Source organism: Uloborus diversus, chromosome 5 (assembly GCF_026930045.1).
Source record: "Uloborus diversus isolate 005 chromosome 5, Udiv.v.3.1, whole genome shotgun sequence".
NCBI lineage: Eukaryota > Metazoa > Arthropoda > Arachnida > Araneae > Uloboridae > Uloborus > Uloborus diversus.
Window position 1 is genome coordinate 165,446,344 of NC_072735.1, and position 21,993 is coordinate 165,468,336.

The 21,993-nt window shown below is 31.7% G+C and overlaps 1 protein-coding gene across 1 annotated transcript in view; it reads left to right on the forward strand.

Moving 5' to 3' along the window:
* Positions 1-21,993, forward strand: part of LOC129222417 (gamma-tubulin complex component 5-like) — a 54,446-nt gene extending 32,453 nt beyond the window's left edge. The window contains exons 10-22 of the mRNA XM_054856927.1: positions 5,232-5,431; positions 8,366-8,481; positions 10,684-10,877; positions 11,607-11,853; positions 13,433-13,595; positions 13,677-13,739; positions 13,865-13,953; positions 15,677-15,764; positions 15,846-15,966; positions 18,669-18,820; positions 19,545-19,759; positions 19,855-19,955; positions 21,806-21,993. Of these exons, the coding sequence (XP_054712902.1) occupies positions 5,232-5,431; positions 8,366-8,481; positions 10,684-10,877; positions 11,607-11,853; positions 13,433-13,595; positions 13,677-13,739; positions 13,865-13,953; positions 15,677-15,764; positions 15,846-15,966; positions 18,669-18,820; positions 19,545-19,759; positions 19,855-19,955; positions 21,806-21,915 (1,859 nt within the window). The 3' untranslated portion in view covers positions 21,916-21,993. The remainder of the gene's footprint in view (positions 1-5,231; positions 5,432-8,365; positions 8,482-10,683; positions 10,878-11,606; positions 11,854-13,432; positions 13,596-13,676; positions 13,740-13,864; positions 13,954-15,676; positions 15,765-15,845; positions 15,967-18,668; positions 18,821-19,544; positions 19,760-19,854; positions 19,956-21,805) is intronic.

A 21,993-nucleotide genomic window follows, 5' to 3' on the forward strand; every position in this document is an offset into this window, starting at 1 on the left:
AGCAAATCTAGACCCTCCTACTATTTTACCTTAGTTCATATCTAGTACGAATTGACCTAAATCCAGAAGCTTATCCAGATTCGAGATTCTCAAGTTTTTGCCATCCGAACCAGACTGAGTTTCAGGACTCCAGAATTACAATGGTCTTTTCATTGGAATTTGAAACTATGGCATAGTATTTGCCCTACCAACATATTTAGCGTCTCTTGTCAGTGCAACAAAAGGGGGGGGGGGAGGGTTTATTCCATGTTGTGAATGCATACAGTTGGTTTTTACTGCAACGCAATTGCAAGAAAAGGGTTAAAAAAAAAATTCAAATGAAAAACCATTGCTTTTCTGGACTCAACTAGCAACTTTGGACCCCAATTGCAGCCAAACTAGAGCCTATGCCTTTACCTGGATTCATATAATGTGCGAACTGACTTAAATCTAGAATTTTTGCTCGGATATGTGACCCTCAAGGTCATGATGTTTGGTAGTAAGCATTTAAAAAAAATATTGGGCAATTCCACAGGTAACTGACTGACATTTTTGAAGCAAAACAATACATATTTTGAAAAATTCAACGCAAAATATACATTGTAAAAACTGTCTTGTGAAATATTGTATTTTTTTAGGTTGAATTCAGTGCTATAATTAAATTCTCAAAATACATTTTGGACGATTTAAATTTTTTTTTAAAAGCATGGTAACTGACTGACATGCTTCTTTTTAAAATGTCGGTCAGTTACCATGTTTTTAATAAATATTTGAAAATCATTGAAAATGTATTTCGAGATTCAACTATGCCATTAAATTCAGCTTAAAAAATACAATATTCCAGGGCAAAAGATCGTTTGCACAACATGTATTTCATGCTGAACGTTACAAAATATGTATTGTTTTGCTTCAATAATGTCAGTCAGTTAGCCGTGGAATTGCCCTATTTGTAGTGTTGATTTGTAGGAAATAACTATAGAATGTCATACCCTGCCCTTTTTGACCAAGTTCTGTTATTTTTTCTATGTCATTTGATTTCATTGATTGCAGTGTATTTCTGAATCAACTTCAGGAACTGTTTGGTTTAGAAGCATAGATCTTAGTCTTCACACAACTTCTGGAGGGGAAAAAAAAGCATGGCATTGAGTTTCTAGATCTTATTAGGCATTTCTGTAATATTTAGTTCAGATTACACTTCCACAAGTTTTACAATGTTACAATTCTGGTAATCCCTCCCCCCCTACAAAGTTATGAAAATAGGGAACAAATCAACACAAATGGGCAATTTAGCATTTTATATGCATAATAAGCAACATACAAGTAGGGGAATGTGGGGGCAAAGTGAAATAGTTAAGATAATTTACTCTTTTCAAAATTATTGAATTCAACATTTAAAAAATTACAGTACATAAAAAAATAACAATAAGTTTTCTCCTAAAACTTGCACTTAAACTTTATTTTTCATTTTTGGCAGTAAATTTGTTTTTTCAAAAAAAAAAAAAAGTGAAGGAAATGTTTTACTTTTATTGATGGGGCAAAGTGAAAAATAGAATCGTTTTTGAATCGAAATATGTTCCATCTGATAATCAAGGGTTCCCATATGCAAAATTGTAAGGGGGGAGCTCAGATATTTTCCCCATAGTTTAGCAGGATATTTTCCCTACGGAGACTGATTTCAGTGCTAATTAGAGTTATTAAAATTTGACATTTTTAATAACTTATTCATTAATGGCTGGAGAAGAAATGTTTTTGCATTTCTGCAAAGAAAAGATACTAAAACCAAAGAAGTTCTAAATTCTAAGGGAGGGGGGCTTGAGCCCCCACTTGCCCTCCCCCATATGGACCCCTTGCTGATTATTAAAAATATTTTTGACCAAATGAATGAGGAAGTAAAGGAATGAATTAATAATGAAATTATAAACTTATAAATTAATAAATAAATTAAACTAATTAATGTTTGAGAAAAAAACAAATGAGTGAATGAATAAGAAAATAAGTCAATGAATGATTAAATTAGTGAATAAATAAATAAAGACATATTCATGATTTAATTAATAAATGTACACATAAGTGATGTAGTAAATAAATGAATAAAAATACAAAATGAACTATTTTACTTTATTCTGTGTTTACCTGACAAATTTTATTAAACATTTAAAATCAAAACATGCCTAATATTAGCTAAATAAGTACTGCACTGGATATCAGTAGATCTCAATTAATAATTGAAATGTTAGTTACAGAAACAGTATCATTTTATCATAGCAAAATTTACTTTTCATATATGTGCATCAAATTTTGAAAATGACTTGTGTTATTACAAGCTCTGATCTTTAGAGCTATTTATTTTTCGACTGGAATCAACTATATGTTTTATGCTGGATAGGCGGCACTGCAAACTGTGAAAATATTTTACCATTTTCACTTTGCCCCACAATCTCCTATTAGTATCGAAGAATAATAAAATTACTAGCTGCGTTGCACAGGCAACCTAAAAAATTAAAGAGATGTCCAGTTGATGTTTTTGTGGTATTACTCTGACATCAGTTTCAAACGCGTTAAGGAATAAATAAATGAGCATAATGCAGGGTTTGCAAAACACCAGTGAAACATATTTTTGGCGGAAGTCTCATTTACATTAATAATAGTTAACAATGATACAAGTTATGAGTATTTCTGAAATATTTATGTTCAATAACAATCAGCTTTTTACATAAAATGACACATATTGCTTAGTTGATTACGTGAAACTAAAGCACCGAGACTTAATAAATACTAATAAACATTACTTTAATAATAAAGTCATCAGATTCCAATTAAAGTTTAGTTAAAACCATTAAAAGCAAACTTTTTTTGTTGAACTCTGTTTCATTAAAAAAATCCAAGCAAGCTTAATTTAACGAGTCCTTTTAACTAAACAGGAAGGAAAAAGAGATGTATTATAATTTGAAAACTCACTCATGTGAAGGGGAAAAGTCGAACAAAGTAAAAAAAAAAGTCGCACATCCTAAATTTACCAAATTTTGAGGCTGATAGCGATAAACTTACACTGCAATGAATAAACATAGCTAAAGAGATAACATTCATATGCTGAAAAGAATTAAGAACATTGGCTGTAAAATTTTTTAAAAAAGACACAATAAATTAAGGTTATGTCCAAATAGAGCAACGGATTAACCCGGTTGGTTGTTTTGATGACGTCAGTCCCACTGAAACAATTGTTAAAATGTTATTTATTAACACAAATGTAAAATGGCAACAGAAAGAAATAGAAATTATTGCTTAGAACAAAAGAGAAACGAAGCTAATTTACAATAAATTTCTAAACGAAAAATTGCTTTAAAGAGCAGTTTTATGATTTATATATCAGAATAAAAGATACATTAAACTAATTTGAAATAAAATTCTAGATGGAAAAGTTGTTTTGAGATTTGGACTGCCGCCAAAAAATTCCCTTTTAAAACAATTATTAGAATTTTATTATTTGCTCAGCCATATGCAAAAAGGCAACAGGAAATAAATACAATTTCCTAAGTAACGTAATGTTAATTAATGTTTCAATTAATATCTCCACTAATTAAAGTCGTACAATTACAAGATTAGTCCTATTGTTTTCCTTGGAAACTTTCGAATTGATCGGTAACGCGTTCGACTCTCGACTCCCAGTGATAATCGAGAAGATCTAACTTCAGATGGAGAAGCGGACGCGAACAGATTTTAATAGTATGGATTCGCTCCTTACAATTTTAAAGATTTACTTAAAAATAAAAAAAAAAACAGTTGAAAGCCTATTTTTTGCATTGAAAGAGTTCCACTTTGTTTGGGATATAAGTTTTTTTTCTAGCTCTATTTCATCAGAGGGATGCATCCTTTTCTTCCTCAAAACACTGAGAACGCCTTTAAAGTGTAAGCTAAAGCTGTTTTGTTTTCTGTCTTCTTCATAGCTCTGAAATTCATCTCTAATGTTTCGTTTACCCTTTATGCATCAGTTGCATGCTCGAAGCCTGAATCATTAGTGTCACAATCAGTACACTTAATGATATTATTGTCATGCCCCTGCCTTCCCTCGCTAACAGCTGTGGATCGTATAGTGATCAAAAAGCAAAATGTTCAATTAGAAGTGTAGCGGAATTAAAGAGGCAAGACAATTAATCTCCATTTTCTAACAGATTTTTATTTAACAAAGAGCAGGGGCACATGGCTTCAGGTAGTTTGTACGCTTGTTGAACCTAAGTATATTGCTGAGGCATTATCCTCCTCATCAACCTCATCCTTCATCCTGTCTTGATGTAAAAATGAAGAGATTTTATACTTCAGAGATTTGGGACTTTCGCCCTGTGTTCCGATACATAAGTTAGCTTTCACACGAACCTTATACTTTCCCCTGATTACAAGCATGGGAGATAGAAGGGTCAGTTGTACAATCATGTATAATTTAAACATTCCTCAACTGATTACAGGGAGCGTCGACTTTGATTTTAGCACCCCATGTTAATTATTTGGTTTTGAGGTCCAAGTAAGAACTAATCTTATCATTCTGAATTACAAAAGTAGGCCAGATGATGAGAAAATGAATAGCTAGTTTTCTTTTATGGATTTTTAAAACTAATAATTTTCTCCATACTTAATCGCTTTAATGAACAGCGTGACTTTATTTTCATTGGATTTTTTTCCACCAGTGATAAATTTCGTTACATTTGCTAAATTATGAGCTGGAACCTCTTCCACCTTCTTTTCAGATCCTACCCAAAGATTTGTCTGTTTCCAGATGGAATTAGTGTTCTGTAAGGTGGGTCTAAACTCATCTTAAGTTAAAGAAATAAGCTCCATCTAAAAAATAAGAATTGAAAAAAAAGGTAACAAATTCTGGGGGGGGGGGGATTCTGTTTTAAAAAAATTGCTGGAATATTTATGCAGTATGCCTGATAGGTCACCTGTTCATGAAAAATATATGTATGTGAAGGACGAAAATTTTATGCATATATATATACTATGTTTATTTATACCTACGAAAATAATCATTAAAATTGTTTTATTTTTTATAATGTAAACAACTTTTGGAAAGTGACATTTGACGCAAATGTAACATTAGTAATTTTTGCATACTCATTAATATTTATGTTTATCTACACCATAGTTATTTAAACGTGTAAATTACACTCATAATGTTGTTATATAAAATTTGCATTAAGTAATGTTGAATATATGTTGATAAACACTCAACTTACTTCTACATTTTTTTTTCTTTTCAGATGAGACTTTTACAATATTAAATTTAAAAGAAAAACTAAAAATCATTTTGAAAGACATCGACACTCTTTATTTCATGCATCAAGAAATGTTGGCTGTTGTATCAAACATGGTTGATCCTGTTGAAAGAGCATGCTCTTTATTGCAGTTTTTATGGTCATATCTTTCTCGTCAGATTTTGAAAGAACCCAACTCATCAGCGGTAATTTGCTTTAGTAATTGAATTTTTTTTTAGTGATTTAAATAGGGTGCATACACGACCCTGATAGTCCTTGAATTTCCTTATTTTTTTTCAATGCCTGGTAAGTACTGGAAAATTAGAATAATTGGGAGAAACATATGGAAAGTCTTTGTTTTTCTTATTCCTGTGACCCAAGCACATAATTTTTGAAATTAAACATGTGATGTTGAAAGCTCCTTTTGCAAAAAGGGATTTTGCCCTAAATTTAAAAAAAAATTTTTTTTTAAAAATGGTAAAAATCGTCCTGGCAAAAACTTTTGATACTTTGCCCATAATGGCAATAATGAACATGCTTATAGTGATGTAACTAGTCACTTTGTTTTTCAATTAAATATACATTTTCAAAAGTACAGCAGAATCTCATTAATTCATACAAATAGGGGATCTAGGTCATCCAAATGAATGAAAGTACGGATTAAACAAAATAACCTATTAACTGAGCAAAGGTGCCTAAACAAACTACCGTACACGGTAAAAATTGTACAGTTGTACTCTCTTGATACGAACACGGTTAATGCAAAATAACGGCTAAGACAAACATTTAATTTGCAGAGTTTGGTTTGCTATTTTGTAACATTAAAAATTTCACACGTAATACGTGCATTAAAATGCAAGTTTTGGTTTGAAGATCAAAAATTTCAGAGCTCGTAGCTAAAAATTTTCATGGTTGAATAAGAAAACTTTGTTTTAGAAATAATTCAGCATTTTATGTTGTTGTAAAAAGCCCAATAAGTGTGTACTGTCCGTTCTCGAAAGCAAAGACTAGCACTCAGGACGGCTTCCATTTTTAAAAGGGGAGATAGGATGAAGATGGGCACTTTCCGCTCCCACTGGAAGAACTGCTGAACACATCATTTTGCACCTTTAACTTTCGGGTTTCCCTCCCTATTTTGATAAAATCAGAACAGACTTGATGCATGCGCAAATTGGCGGAAAGTCTCGGCTAACAAAAACAGACAGTAGTTGATTACTTTTCATGGAGAATAAAGCCCATACATGGTTTACCTGTGGGCATTTCAATTTAGTTAGAGATAAAACTGTGTAATGTGTATCTTTCATCATAGACTGAAGTATCACTCAAGCACCATTTTATGAACTGCGTCCAGAAAATATTGATGCGCAAATAATTTAACTTGGTTGTTTTATGCCGAGATATGAAAATGTTGAAATTTAATAAGCTTAAAATCAACTAAAATTTCTTTTTCTTTTAAATGTGAACATTTAAAAATTAAGTTAAGTTTTTCTCAAACAGGTTTGACAACAAGGTATGTATTAGTAATAACAAAACTAGTAGAAACTCGTTCAAATTTAGGCATGCGTTTCCTCATTTTTTCTCGCACGACTCTTACGAATAATGGCTAATACGAACTATTTCATGAATTTTTGGCATTTTGTATTAACCAAGTTCAACTGCATTTTGAATTCAAGAGTGACATATAAAACTGCATAAAAAATTAAGTACAGTATGTGCATACATGATTTTGCTTACAATAAACTTCAGATAAAAAACTACTTTGAGCATGATATTTATGTAGTATGTACATCTAAGTGGCTGTCCAGATTTGAGTGAAGTCTGGCTTAATAGGGTCCAGATGAAAGAGAATTTACTGCATGAAGTATAATTAAATTTCAGGTTTTATGTATCTTTAAAAAATGTGATCGCTGGGTATGAATAAAATAACTACACTTGACTCACTAGAGTTTGTTGTTCTGCAAAAATATATGGGTAATTCTCTCCAAACTGCTCAAATTAACTTTACTGTAGTCCAGCCAATCGGTGAGCGAAGCGAACTCCGGCCGATTAGCGATCCAATGTTAAATATGAAAACTTTTAAATCCCACTCTCTGGCTGAGCATTTGTCTCGCTATCTTTCCTTGCGTACTTGAATGATCTTCATATATTGCCTAATTTGTTCTTTCCGCCAAAGATAAAAATCTTCCACTGCACTGATCTTTTGTGTGCAGAGCTACCCTGTTGTAATTTATCTGGACGGAAATAAAATTTGTTTCGTCTTTAAGTTTATTCCACCATCTTTTCCTTTAATAATATACTGATTAGTTTGGTAATCCTTAAAGTCTTCTTGCTAGTGGCGCCAAAACTCAGATCGATTTGAGCCGAGAAACAAATGTTGCTAGGTAAGGTACTTTCTGATCATTTGGTTTGGAAAACCTGAGGCAATGATTCCATCACATGGTTCAACTACGACGACAGGAAGACACATTTTGCGTGAACCTAGTGAAAGAATTCATGAAATACACCTCTAGCTCAGTCATTCCAGCAGAGGACCGCAGTTTTGTACGTATAAGCACTCACCAGCCCTGCATAGGAAGTGACTGAGCTGGAGGTGGTAAACCAACCTAGTGAAAGAAACCTGATTTCTTCCAATACTTTACTTTAAAATTTATCACAGGACCTAAAATTTTTACTTTCAAGAAATGTGAAGACTTCACTCTCTCTCTCTACGTTTTATATATTCTTAATTGACTTATCACAGTAGGAAATTTTCATTACAAAAAGCAGAGCTGACTTTCTTATTGTCCTTTGGCAATGGGTTCAATATTTATTTCAGTTCTCGCTCAACAATACATTAAAATAAATATTAATCATATGGGAGATATAACCATCCAATGTTTAAATTAATTAATTAACAAAAACCTTTCCTTTTCGCTCCATTGAAACTCTAAACCATTCTCAGATCAACCTAATCAAGTGCAAAAAATTTGTGAAAATCGGTCCAGCCGTCTAGAAGCCTTACGGTGACAAACACACACACAGAAGAAATATATATATTAAAATCTGTATCTAGGATTAAATTACTGAGATGTTCTCTACTTTTTTCTTTGTAAATTTCATTCCAAAATCAATGTATGCATTAAAATTTTCATTTTTTATAGGTGAAGATAACTTTAAGGGTATTTTTGAAAACTTGTAAGCCTCTTTTCACATTTTTGGAAAAGCTGATTGTTTTTGATACTTTTGAAGATCCTTGTGAAGAATTTTTCTTTATTAGGTAACAATCCTTATTTTAAAATATTAAATTACCAGTTATAATCCCTTTCTCAAAAATGTCTTATTAAAAAAAAATTATGATGTGTTTATTCTAGTAAAATCTAGTTTTTATGGTATTCTTTTATGGTAATTTATAAAAAGTATTTGTTCTCCATGTAATGAACTTCATGTATCATAATTTAATGTGTCTGATCTAGAGATTATCTATTAAAAAAGTAAAATATTGTAGTGTAGTTAATATGCTCCCACAGGCAATCTATGATTTTCTCTAGTCTAGAAATATTGAACATTAAAAGTGTTTTGTAATAGATTAGTTAATGGATGCTCTGCTTTTATATAGGAGTTTAGTAACACCTCGTTTGGGGTATGCTGTTTAGTTTTGGTTGCCTTATCTGAAGAAAGATATTTCTGTGTTGGAATGGGTTCAAAGAAGGGTAACTAGACTAGTAAGGGGACTTTCAGATTTATATTATGATACCAGACTTAATAGGCTTAATATGTCTGGAGCACAGGAGAGTCAGAGGGGACATAATTCAGTTGTTTAAATTAATCAAAATGAAAGATGTTAATGGATTAAATTTTTGCAGGGAAAGGCAGGATGAGGGATCATTGTTTTAAGCTATTCAAATCTCAGGCTAACCTGGAAATTAGGAAAAACTACTACTTCAGTAGGGTCGTGGGCACTTGGAACAGCTTACCGGAAGATGCGGTAATGGGCAAGGGGGTGGATAGCTTTAAAAGGGCCATTGATCTTCCTTGAGGACTAATAAATTGACTAGGACCAGCCTAGCTGGGCCGAGACCCTGTTGCTGGTTGTCACATTTGTATTTGTATAAAATTTGCTCCATGCCTATTGGATTTTATTGTTGAAACATAGCAGAAGTAAAATTGGTTTTGATGAGGAAAAATCCCAGTACCCTTTCTTTTCTATAATAATTATAGCATATTTTAAGAATTTTAAAGGTAAAAACTCGTTAATTCTGTGTTAGCTAAAAACTGTCGAAACTTTTATAGAAAAATATCGTTCTGAGAACTAAGTTTTAACTTTAGATAAATTAGGCACTAACCACCTGAGACCAGCTGGTTTACTCTTTTATGCAATTCTCTTTTTATGCCGTTCACCTCTTTATATGCTTTTATCAATCTCTAATCTATCTACCTCTATTTCTATAGCTCTCAACATCTGTATATTTATCTTGGCATGTAATGACCAATCTCTTTATATTGGGCAATCTGTAGATGAATGTGAATAATCATTTCAACAGAACCTTTTTGCAAAATATAATTCTTGAGAAAAGTATAAGAAAAGAAAATCACTTTCTGCAACACTTAAATTAGAGGTGGACCTGAAGACATAGAGACAGGTGAATTTAGTTTCAAATTTAATATCAAGGGACTTCAGGACTTTGTGACTAGTTTATTTTATTTATTTATTTTTAGAATTATAGTAATCCTTAAGTAAATATTTTTGGAGGAAAAATAACCGTAGTTTGCAATTTAGTCTTAGTTTGCTGATTGTCTTAATGGGTTGAATTGCTGTCTCAGTTCATTTTGTCTATAGTTTGGGGCAAACCTAACCTGGCAGCATTGTAATGCTGAGATTAGGATTTGCATAACCTTTGCCCCAACTATAGTACATCTGGTGGGCAGTGGTGTTCTCCATACACGCCGTCTACTCTCAAACATTTTTTAGACTTATAGCGTATACCCTCAAACTTCATAAATTTTCATTTAATGACATACTATGCATAGGATCACATACACATATTGTGTGTAATGGATTACTGGGAGTATACCCTCAGAAAATTGATGGGAACATCACTGCTGGTGGATATGTAAAGTTTGAGGTAGGCAACATTTTAAACCTGGATTCTCTCATGAAGAAATGAAGTTAGCAATATTACATAAGTGATAAAAGTAAATTTTTATATCATGAGTGCCACATTTGTAAACAATAACACCAGTCTTCAACCCAATGTTAAGTTTTAAATGCTAATTAACAGAATAAAAAAAAGGCAATTTTCTGCTGGAGTGGGGTGTCACACTGAACCCCGGCAAAATGTACATGTCTTGAGTTTATTTCCATATGTGAATGCTGCTTCTCAATTTCAGGGTATTTGATTTGCTGTATCACATCAACACTAACCCTAGTTAATATTTTTTAAATTATTTTAATTTTTCTTCATTTCTTCTTCCTTTTTAGACAAGATGTCAATGTCACAGATGAAACCTTCTGGGAGCATTCGCTCATTTTAAAGAAATTGCCCACTCAAGTTGAGAAAGATTTTTTTCTAAAACCATTTTTAAATGACTTTCTGATTACTGGAAAATCTGTTCAGATATTGAATAAAATCAACTTCTTATTGAAAGCTACATCTCCCCAGAAAAATATTCATGGTAAGTTTCTTATTTTTTTTTTTTTTTTTTGTTTGAGAGATTTTTTCAAAAATTATTATTATTTTAATTATTATTAGTTAGTAATATTGTTTTAAATTGGCATTTATATTATCATTTTGTCTTCTTTCTTCTGTTCTTTATTATGTAGGCTTTTGAAAATTGGTCTGCATTTTTTTTCTTTTCTAAAGGACTCTGTGCCATTCTAAATTTAAATCATTGTGTTCATGTTGGATTTGGCTATTTTGCTTAACAGTTTAGAAGTTTTGTTTCTGTGGTTTCTGCTCATATTACATCTTAATTCTTATTTTGGATATTTCTCTAACAACTGAGAATTACTGCATTGAAATGGAATATGTGCCTGAAAAGACAGCTTCTTTCTTCAGAAAGCTTTCTATATGTAAAAACATTTTTTGTGAATTTTAGACATGTATTTTATTGTTTAGAATAGATGAAAATAACTTCCAGAGTAAATAATTTTAGTACAGTAAGACCTGTGAAGTTGACCCCTGGTCTAAGTTGGCCACTTTTTTCAGGCGGGGAATTAGCCCTTCTCATGCAAATCAACCTCTGTGGTCAACTGACCACCTGTTTAAGTTGACAACTAAAGTAGTGCACCGCAAGTGGTCAACTTACATAGGTTTCCCTGTATTAAAAAATATGTGTTATGGCACAACTCTTTGTACTGAGAGAGAAAAAAAATATATGTAGTAAATAGTTGATTATTTTCAGGTGAATTATATTTAAAGTTTATAAGAATAATTCAGAAGTTGGTCTGTAAAAAAGGAGTTGAAGAAGCTGCTCCAAACATACAAGAAGAAGAAAGTAGAATTGAGGATCCCCTATTAAAGCAAAAAATTTTTGCTTTAGAAGGAAGTAGACGCAATTTTTTTTGTCCAGATACAAATCCTATGTATTTGCCAGCTGCAAAGAGGAAACCAGTGGAGTTGTTTTCAAAGAATCAAATTGAAACACTGGGGTATGTTTCAAGTTATATTTTAAACTAGTGGCACCAGCACGGCTTTGCACGTAAAAGAAAATTAAAAGGTCTTTTGGTTCGCCTGTATATGTACAAATAATGTACGATGAATTTCTCGCCAATTGGCTTGCCCATGTTACGGTTCCACGTTATGATTACTTGGTAATTTACTTGTCCATCTTATGATAATTTTGCTTCTGAAAATGTTCTTAAAATTGGAATAGAAAAAGAACAAAATCGAATTTTCAAAACATCGCTTCGAGGTGCACACCCCCAAGCTACAAACTAATTCGGTGCCAAATTTCATGAAAATCGGCCGAACGGTCTATGCGCTATGTGCGTCACAGAAATCCTGGCACACAGACTTACGAACTGATTGACCTTATTAACTTCTTACTTGTTTTTACATTTTATCCTTTTGCATTTTAAATTTTTACAGTTTTTCAATTTTACAGTTTTAGTTTCTATTTGTACATTTTTACATTATACATTTTTTTTTACCTTGTTACATTTTACGTTTTTATAGTTTATCTTTTTACATTTTACACTCTCTTCATGCTGAGTGCACTATCTATACACACTAACCAGTGATTTCTATGTTCAAGACTACACTGGTAAAAGTAAAAATAATAATTGAAATCATATTTTTTTTTGCTTCCTTGTGTTTTTTTAATTGAAATTGATTTAAAAAGTTAGCTCTTATGAAAGAAGAGAGAGAGAAAAAAAGATTGAATTCAGCTACTGTAAAACTTCAAGTTAAATATAGTAAACTATTAAAAATTAAGTAAAGTTAAATAAATGCCTTTGTGCTTGAAATGTAAAATAAGAAACAACAACGTATGAAGGTACAAAATGCAGATTACTGCAAACACGTGTTTCAAGGTTAAATCGAACTCTTTTTTTTTTTCAAAGCAAAATAAGTGAATTAATGGATGAAAAGACATAGAACAAAAGCCTTTGGTTGGATGTCTTTTCATTCATTAACTCGCGTATTTTGAAAAAGGGGTTCTTTGCAACCCCAAAACATGTCTACATTAATCTGCAACAAGGAGGGATACAAGGGGAGGGGTGAGGGGGCGATCGCCCCCTCCTTGAGCCGAGATACAGAACTTTTCTTCAGGTATATTTTCGATATTATAATTCCAAATTGAAGGGCTTGAAAACGCAATCGTAGGCCATCTCTTACTGTGGAATAGGGGCCAGAACTTTCTATAGGATTTTTTTTTTAAATTTAAGTTTCAAAACCTCAATTTTACACTATCTTAGATGATATTAGAGATAGGTTCAAGGGCTCCCCCTGGATATTTTTCAAAAGAAACACAAGTATAGGAAACCTTTAATTACGATAGAGTTCAGTGCACCTCTTCCAAAAATTTTAGAAATTGAAGTTCCAAAGAGTAAAATACAATCGCCCACTCCTTGAACATTTTCTGGATCTGCTCTTGATCTGCAATTTGTACTATTATGAGTTGTGATTTCTCATTTTACTGTAAAACTTAAGCAATTTTTTTTTAAAACCATTTTATGGAATGTATTGAATTTTTCTTTAAATTGATGTCCTGTTTCCTGTAATTTTTAGGATTATTGAAAATTTGGAGCCAAATGTTCCTAGAATCTTGAAAAGGAATATATTGAAATCCATTGAAATCTGCATGAACTATGCCTGTTTCCCCATATGTGGAAGGCTCATGAATTTATTGAAAGAGAAGTATCACATTATGACCCATATTCTCAATATGCGGGTATGTCCTGTTTTTTTCTTCCTGTCTTAGAGTTATTATTATTGCTACTGTCATGGTTGTAAGCAAATTAATATTTTTCAGAAATATTTTCTTATGGAATCTGGAGATTTAATGTTTAGCTTCTATTCTACAGTTTTTGAAAAAGTGAGTGTTTGTTTTTAACATTGAAAATATAATTTCTTTCTTTTTTTTTTAACTTTAATTTTTTGTAATTTAATTATAAATGCTTTTAAAGTTTTATATTTAAGTTAGTGATTTTTTTATTTCAGATTTTCTACAATGAGTCTTGGCAGGACATTTCCTTTTTGTATAGTGCTTTGCAAAATGCCATTTCAGAGAGCAAGGAGTGTTGCGAAAAGTATGTATAATTTTGGAATTAAATAAATTTTGAAATTTGTTTTAAAATACTGCATCAAAGCTGTTAGTTTTCACATTGCACTGATGGAAGGTAAGTATAATTGATGCCCATTCTTTTATAAAATTTCAAATTCTTATTAGACCAATTTTGAACTATTTTTTAGTAACATAGGATCAATAATTTTCTACCAGTTATGTCTGGCATTCGTTGCTTTTCAATGTTGATCAGGATCCGCATTAAGCATTTGCCACCACACCAAATGAGATAAAATCTTAAATTTGGTGAAACAAACTGTTATATGGAGAAAAAGAAATTCTCCAAACAATCAACAGAAAAAAAAAATCCTTGATCCTCAAAATTGTGCCATACTATCGTTAAAAATTCCACTAGGGAAAATAAACCCTTCCAAACAAGTGTCCTAATTATCTCAAGTGTATGAGTGTCTGCTGCATCTTTAAATAATAAGTGTATGTATTACTATATTATTCTTTCTAAAATTATACTTTGTTTTCTGATTTATTTAAAATTAGTCTTTGGCTAAGATTTTTGAAATTTGGCTCAGATTTTTAAATTTTGGCTGATTAACTGACTAACAATTTGAAATTCCTAGCGCGGATCCTGGTTGGTGTTCTGTAACTGAACCGAAAATATCACCAAAAATTTTTTTTATATTGTTCCCCCCCCTTTCTAATGGGACTGCATTACAGGTTTTAGTGTTTCGGATCCCCCAATATGGTATCCAGTCTTTCATGTACTACCATAAGGCATGGCTGCCTATATAGTAAGACAAGTGGGGGCTTAACCCCCCCCCCCCCTGGAAATTAGACCTTTTTTGCTTTTAGTACTTTTTTCTTTGCAAAAATGTAAAAACATTTCTTCTCCAGCCTTTAATGAGTAAGCTATTAAAAATGTTCCATTTTAATAACTCTAATCTGTAGTGAAAGCGGTTTCTATGGGGAAAATAAACTATGGAGAATATCTTGAGTCTTCTCCCCTTAAAATTTTGTATATGGACGCCTATGCCATAAGGCGCATATATCAATAACACAGATAATTTTGACGCCCAGTTTCCAACTGATAGAGGCACCTGAGCCCTCTTCGATGCCAAACTGCACTATACTGCCGTGCTAAGCCCAAAAGTCATACCTGTACTTTTCATCAAAACTGATTTACGGTCACCAAGTGGTTCTTTGTCACATATTGCACCTAAATACAACGTTTTATAGTTATTTGTCAATGGGAAATTTTTTTAAAAAATTCTAAAAAAGTTGCAAATATATGGAGGTGCAAAACTTGAAATATCAATTTCTCGTTTTCAATTTGGCCGCAGATATGACTTTTGTGCTTAGCACTGCAGTATAGTTGGGGCAAACCTAACTTGGCAACATCTTAATGCTGCCATTAGAGGACCTGTGTAGCCTTCATAATACTTCCAGGTTAGGTTTGCATTCTATTTAAGGACGATCTTTTGTGATCCATTGGAAGTCATTAAATAGAGTCAAGTGTGTTTGTTATTATGGTAAAATATTATTGTTATGATGTACATTATCTCTTCATTCAGTGGTAAAATATTAATTCAAGCAACAAATTGCAGTTTTATATTAATGTTAATTCAACAAAATATGTTACTAATTTTTTCCAAACCAGTTTACTTACTATAACAAATGAAATTTGCATTAGTAATTTTTATTGTAGCAATAATTACATTAAAATATTCTTACAGTTTGGGCATATATTTGGACAGTCAAAATTCAGAAGTTAAAATCAAAAAGCCTCTAAGTTTCCTGAATTCACTTCAGTTATTTTATGAAGTATGTAGATTTATTTTTGTAGTTCGTCTGTTGAAATTTTCATTTTATGAACAATTGTTTTAGTTACTTTTCTTATTTCAGGTAGAGTGGCCAATCAGTATTATATTAGGAACACAAGTACAGACTCAATACAGTGAAATATTTTCATTTTTGTTGCAAATTAAATGTGCCAAGTATCTTTTAGATAAATTATATTCAATAAGTGAGTTATTTTCCTTCTATTTGTATGCATTTATTTATTATGTTCGTTTTGATATACAGTGAAGCACCGTTTATACGTTTCTCTTTTCTACATTTTTATGATTTATATGTTTTTTAAATTGGTCACTGCAGAGTCCAATACACATTAATGTACAACTATTATACGTTTTTTCATTTGTATGCTTTTTTCGTGCAGCCCCTGCAAAAATGTATAAACAGTGCTTCCCTGTAGTTTTGTTTTAAATAAATTATTTTATATTAAGTAATAAGTTTATGAAGGCACTTAATTTCCTTTTGCATGCAATTCCTATACAATATAAAATAATATAAAATTTTGTTTCCATAAAAGCATGTTTTATTTGAATTTTCTTTTCTTTGAAGCGCTGTGTTTACTACCAGTGGTGTTCCCATAGAGTATACTATATATACGCCGTATACTCTCAAACATTTTTTAGATATATGGCGTATACCCTCAAGCTTCATAAATTTTCATATTATGACATACTATGTATATGATCACATACACATATTGTGTGTAATGGATTACTGGAAGTATACCCTCAGAAAAATTTATGGGAACATCACTCTTTACTACAGTTGGAGCAAAGCTAACTGGGCAGTATTGTGAAGGCTGTTTAGATCCTTATCATAGTGCTATGTACACTGCCATGTCAGGTTTGCCCTAACTGTGGTGTGTGTGCATTATTAAAAATACACACACACCCCACAGTTAGGGCAAAAGTTTAAAAAGTTATACGTTATAAATACGTTATAAGTTATAACTTATATATAAGTTATAAAAAGTTTTTAATACTTTTTAGATGTCAACACACACACACACACACACATACATATATATATATATATATATATATATATATATATATATATATATATATATATATATATATATATATATATATATGTAAGTGTCTATCCACATACTGTGCTTGCTCAGCACCTAAAATCCTTGTAAGCACACCTAAATATTAAATGAGACAATTATAGGGTCTGGTAGGGGAAAGTGGTCAATGGGGTAAAGTGGTCATGAATCAAATAAGGAGCCATATATTTGAAATAAATGAAAGAATGAGCTTAATTTTTTTGTTATACATTTTAATAATTAGGAACTATATTCTGAACTCATAATTTTATTTCTGGCAGTATTTTATTTAGTGAAAAAATTTATTTTGTGTGCACATGAAACATTTTAAAATCTAAACACCTCTTTTAACTTCTTTGTGAAATTTTGTTTATTAAAATTTTTAGCAGATTGGTTGTGCAAACAGCTTACCGGATGTCTCAAGAATACATCTGCATAAACAGCTAAGCTGGATTGATTTTATATAATATTCTAGATCAACTTGAGGAAGATAGGGTAAAGTGGTCATAGGTTAAGCTTAACATATATTCTTCATCAAAAATATTTAATCTTCACTTATAAGGCAGATATCAGCTAAATATTAATTTTACGAAATATTAACTGTTTTTAATGTAATCTGAATTAAATACAACTGAGTTAAAATTTTATACAGCATATCGATTTTTAAAAGCAAGATTGTAATCCTATAATATCTGAAAAATTAAAAAAATCATAGAATACTTTATGCAACCCCACTTCGCGTCTCCAACAAAATTCATCTGTTAAACATCAGTAAAAAGAAGAAATATAGAACTAGAAGTACAGCAAAACCCCTCCTAATGGACTTTTCTCTTATGCCGACAATTTTTAATTCCCTCGATTCCAAGGCAAATAACGGTATTAAACTACTGTCCTGCGGACACCCCGCTATTGTGGACAAAAAATTGTGTCGCGTTAGTATCCACATTCGATGTGATTTACTGTATTTCACAAACATTGAACAAATAGATAAAACTTGATCATTTTTTCCTTCTGTTTTTTAATGAAGAAATATTTTTTAGAAATCTATTTAGGTATAATATTTTCTTATTATATAATACAGGGTGCGGCGAAAGGTATGCCCTCATCTAGGAGAGCAATAAATAAAATACTATTAAATGTAGAGGATTGGATTTTTTTTAATTACCTTTGGTACTTCATTTTTTTTTTTTTTAATTAACATTTAAAAACGATATCTGCAACATGGCGGCCTCCAATAGCAATGCACTGATATAGCCAATTTTGGAAGCTTCTGGCTGCCTTTTGGCACATCTGAAGTGGAATGGCGTTCACCTTTTCAATGATTCTCCTTTTCAGTTCTTGTAGGTTAGGGGCATCATCCCCATACCCTACAGATATCTTGCAGATATTGTTTTTAAACGTTAATGTAAAAAAACTGTTTGAAATACCAAAGGTAATAAAAAAATTACAAGCCTCTACATTTAATATAGTATTTTATTTATTGCTCTCCAAAATGAGGGCATATCTTTTGCCGCATCCTGTATAGGTAGTTTAGACATTATTCAGACGTTTCCTAGCTGCCAAAGAACACCATATATCGAGAAGGAAGCTTTTCTTTCCTTTTTCTGCACATGTGCTCTGCCAATGATTTTAATCTCATTAACTGTTCAACTTAAACATTTTATTGCATCAGTTTCTTTTTTTTTTTTTTTTTTCCATGCTTACCCTCAAAAGAGATTTTAGTTTTTTATATTTTCAGCAACATTTATTTTAATGTGTCATTGCAAAAAATATGTTATGAATAATCCATCTTTGACATTGCATAATTGTTTTTTTATTAGGATTAGATGCAAGTGGAACTGCTGTGAATGAAATAGTTAAAGCAATATCAAGACATGAATATCCAAAGCAGCAGAAAACTCATGGCATGTACATAATGCGAATGAGATTGCTTTTTTTTGTCAATGGATTACACAACTACATCATGAGCAGGGTTAGTTCATTGTTCGCAATATCAATGTATTGCATGGTGCCTACTGGTGTGAAATGTTACTGAAAACCAGGTTGAAAAGTAAAACATTCAAACAAATTTTGGGAATAGTGGTTTCAGATTATTTTTTTTTAATGGAAAATAAGATAAAGAAGGAGTTTATCTGTTTTTAAAACCTTAAGTCTCTTACTCGTTGATTAAAGGGTTGGCCGTCTTGTATAGTGATCAGTAGGGTTTCGAATCCCGCGCCAAATTCAGTCCCACGGGATTTCGGGATTGTAAAGTGCCAATCCCACGGGATCCCACAGGATTGACTTTATTCTTCAAAAAATTAAATTTTTTATGATAAAGAGAAAAAGTTGTACTTTTTTGGTGGATTGCTTTTATGACTTGAATTAGTAGTCTTCTTGAATTCCGTACAGCAATTGTAAAGTACTACAAAGCCAGGTCCTAATTAGCAATTATCATTTGGTAAGCAAAAGTACGCCGCTCGTATGGGATGGTAAAGGATTTTTACTCTAAAAGTAATGCGCTTGATGAAAACACGTGCTGCGGTTTTATTAAAATTAAATATAATAATTGTGGACAGTTAGAAAAAGGTCTGCAGGTTGGTGCCCCTGCATACTTGTAATTCATTTAACATTCCCTATTACTTAGTGATTGGTTAGATAATGACAAGTCTTTTTAATATCCAACTTAAGTTATTTTCACTTTTTAATATCTGCAGATTCATAACAGTTTTGATGTGGAATTCAGCAAGGAACTTCAAAATTCTAGAACTATTGATGACGTGATTGTGGTCCACAATGCATACCTAAAATCCCTTCACGAAAAGTGTCTGCTGGACAAACGTCTGCTACGTTTGAAGGAACAGATATGTGATGTGCTGAATCTGTGTTATACTTTTCAACAACTTTGGCTGAAAGGAATTGATCGTGTTTGGTAAGATGTGTTAGATTTGATGCATTGAATTTGTTATTGGTGCTTCAGCTTTTTTTATTACCTTTTTGCTGTTTTTATTTATTTTTTTGTTCTAGCTTGGAAGATTTACAAAACATTGAAGAAAAGTTCAGCAAATATTGCAATTTCCTTTTCTGTGTGTTCAATACATCATTGCGACGTGGAGTTTACAGTCACTGTAAGTTTAATTTATATTTGGTAACATAACTTAAGGAGAAAGCAGTACCTCATTAATTTTCTTAAATATTAATTATTTAAATGAGTAATTGAAATCAGTTAACTTCCGCGTTAGTTTTTAGCTGATTATATCAAGAATGTTTTGCTATTTCATGTTTTACGTGATACTTTTTCACAACAGGAGGCCATAAAATTGAAACTGAAGCAACTTAATTGTTTTTGTGTCAGTATATGGATAACATATATAACTAAGTTTTTTCTCACCAAGTTAGCAACAAATTCAGCTCTAAAAATGAACTGCCAAATACATTGTCAGTTTGACAATATTTAGTGAGATTCTTTCAAAGACAAATTTGACTACAAAAATTCGGCGATATGTAGCCAATTTATGAGCTACTTCATACAAAATTAATGGCCCCCAGAAATGAGAGTACCCTTTACTATTGTTGTAAAAGATTCCCAAGATCTGTCAAAAGTCTTTGAATTTATTTTCCTTACTATTGGCCTCAGAAAATACTTCAAAACTCGATGTTGGTCTTAAAATTCGCATAGATCTTTCAAAAATTTGTTGTATTAAGCATCACTATGGTCTAGACTAGCGTTTCTTAAATTGAATGGTCGACTCAAGCAATGTTGGATGTTTTCCTCCAAAGGACAAAGATAAACCCAAATTCGTTTTTCAACAAACCAACAGGGATGAGGGACTCTTCAGCAGTAATTTTTTGAAAATTTAAGTTTAAAAACGCAAATTTAGAGAGTTTCATTGACGTTGTGAGAAGAAAGGTCTGGGTTTGGGACTCTATCCCGGAACTGTTTCGAAATTAAAGTTCAAAACCTTTGATTTTTTTAAAACCAGTATACAAGTCAAAAGTAAGCAATCAAAATAAATCGCCACTCCCTTGAAAAATTTCTGGATCCGCCCTTGCAAACCAAGCAACATTAGTTCACCATAAAAACAATTGAACAAAGAAATCACATTCAGCGTTGTTAAAGCCGTATTCTAGGAACTCCAGGGTTCCACAAAATGGCCTTTCTTTCTTTTAATTCAATTTAGTCACTTTAAAATTGAAAAAAAAATGGTTGTGTGAACATTTTGATTAGCAAGTAAAATAAGATATAACAATGTTTTGTTGCACAAAATTAAGCAGACACTTGTTTCGGAGTTTCAAGTAAGCCCTCTTTCAGTGCAATGAAGTGTGGGCTTTTAGATGAACAGTCATCCGAGAAAAGGCCTTAGCTTTTTTGTATGTGGTGGCATTAAAAACTAACTACAGGAATCATCTGTTATAGCTTATTGAAAACTGTTTGCTTTTATCTGTTTTTAATGTGGAGTTCACATAAACAAACTTTCTATGAGAAAATTAACCATCCCATAAATTATATAAACAATGAGGTAAAATATTATCAGTATCACAACATTTCGTTGTGCTTTAATTTCTCATATAGTTCTGTTTTGAGTCTGAGAAAATGTGGGTTTTTTAAATTTATATTTACGTTGCTTCGAATTTCGTGACTTTCGTTACTTATCTCTGTAACTCCCCTCGTAGTCAGAGTCACTATTCTGAGAAATGCTGTTTGTATGTTTAGCAGTCTGTATTTTGATATTTCATTTATGCATCATGTAAAGCATTTTTTTCTTTATGATTTTTTCCCACAGATTTTAAAAGTGACAACAATACACAACTGTTTCTCCGCTTCTTTACCTCTCGTTTTCCCAGAGTTTAACTTCAAATAAATTTAAAAAAATCTATGCATTTTTTCATTAGCTCATTTAACACTATAAATATTGTCATTACTTTAAATTTTTTTGTTGATTTTTTATGTCTTCAAAATGTATTCTTTGTTTTGCAGTGGAAAATTTGGTGAATTTAATGCTGTCGGAAACTCACACACTCCGTGTGTTTGATAACGAGAAGGGTTTACCAGAATATACAGAATTCCGAAAATTACTGAACACATAACGTATGTATTATTTCTTTGTAATAAATCCAGTATGTTGATTCAACTCTTGTTTTTGTAAATAAACATTTGTTTTTGAC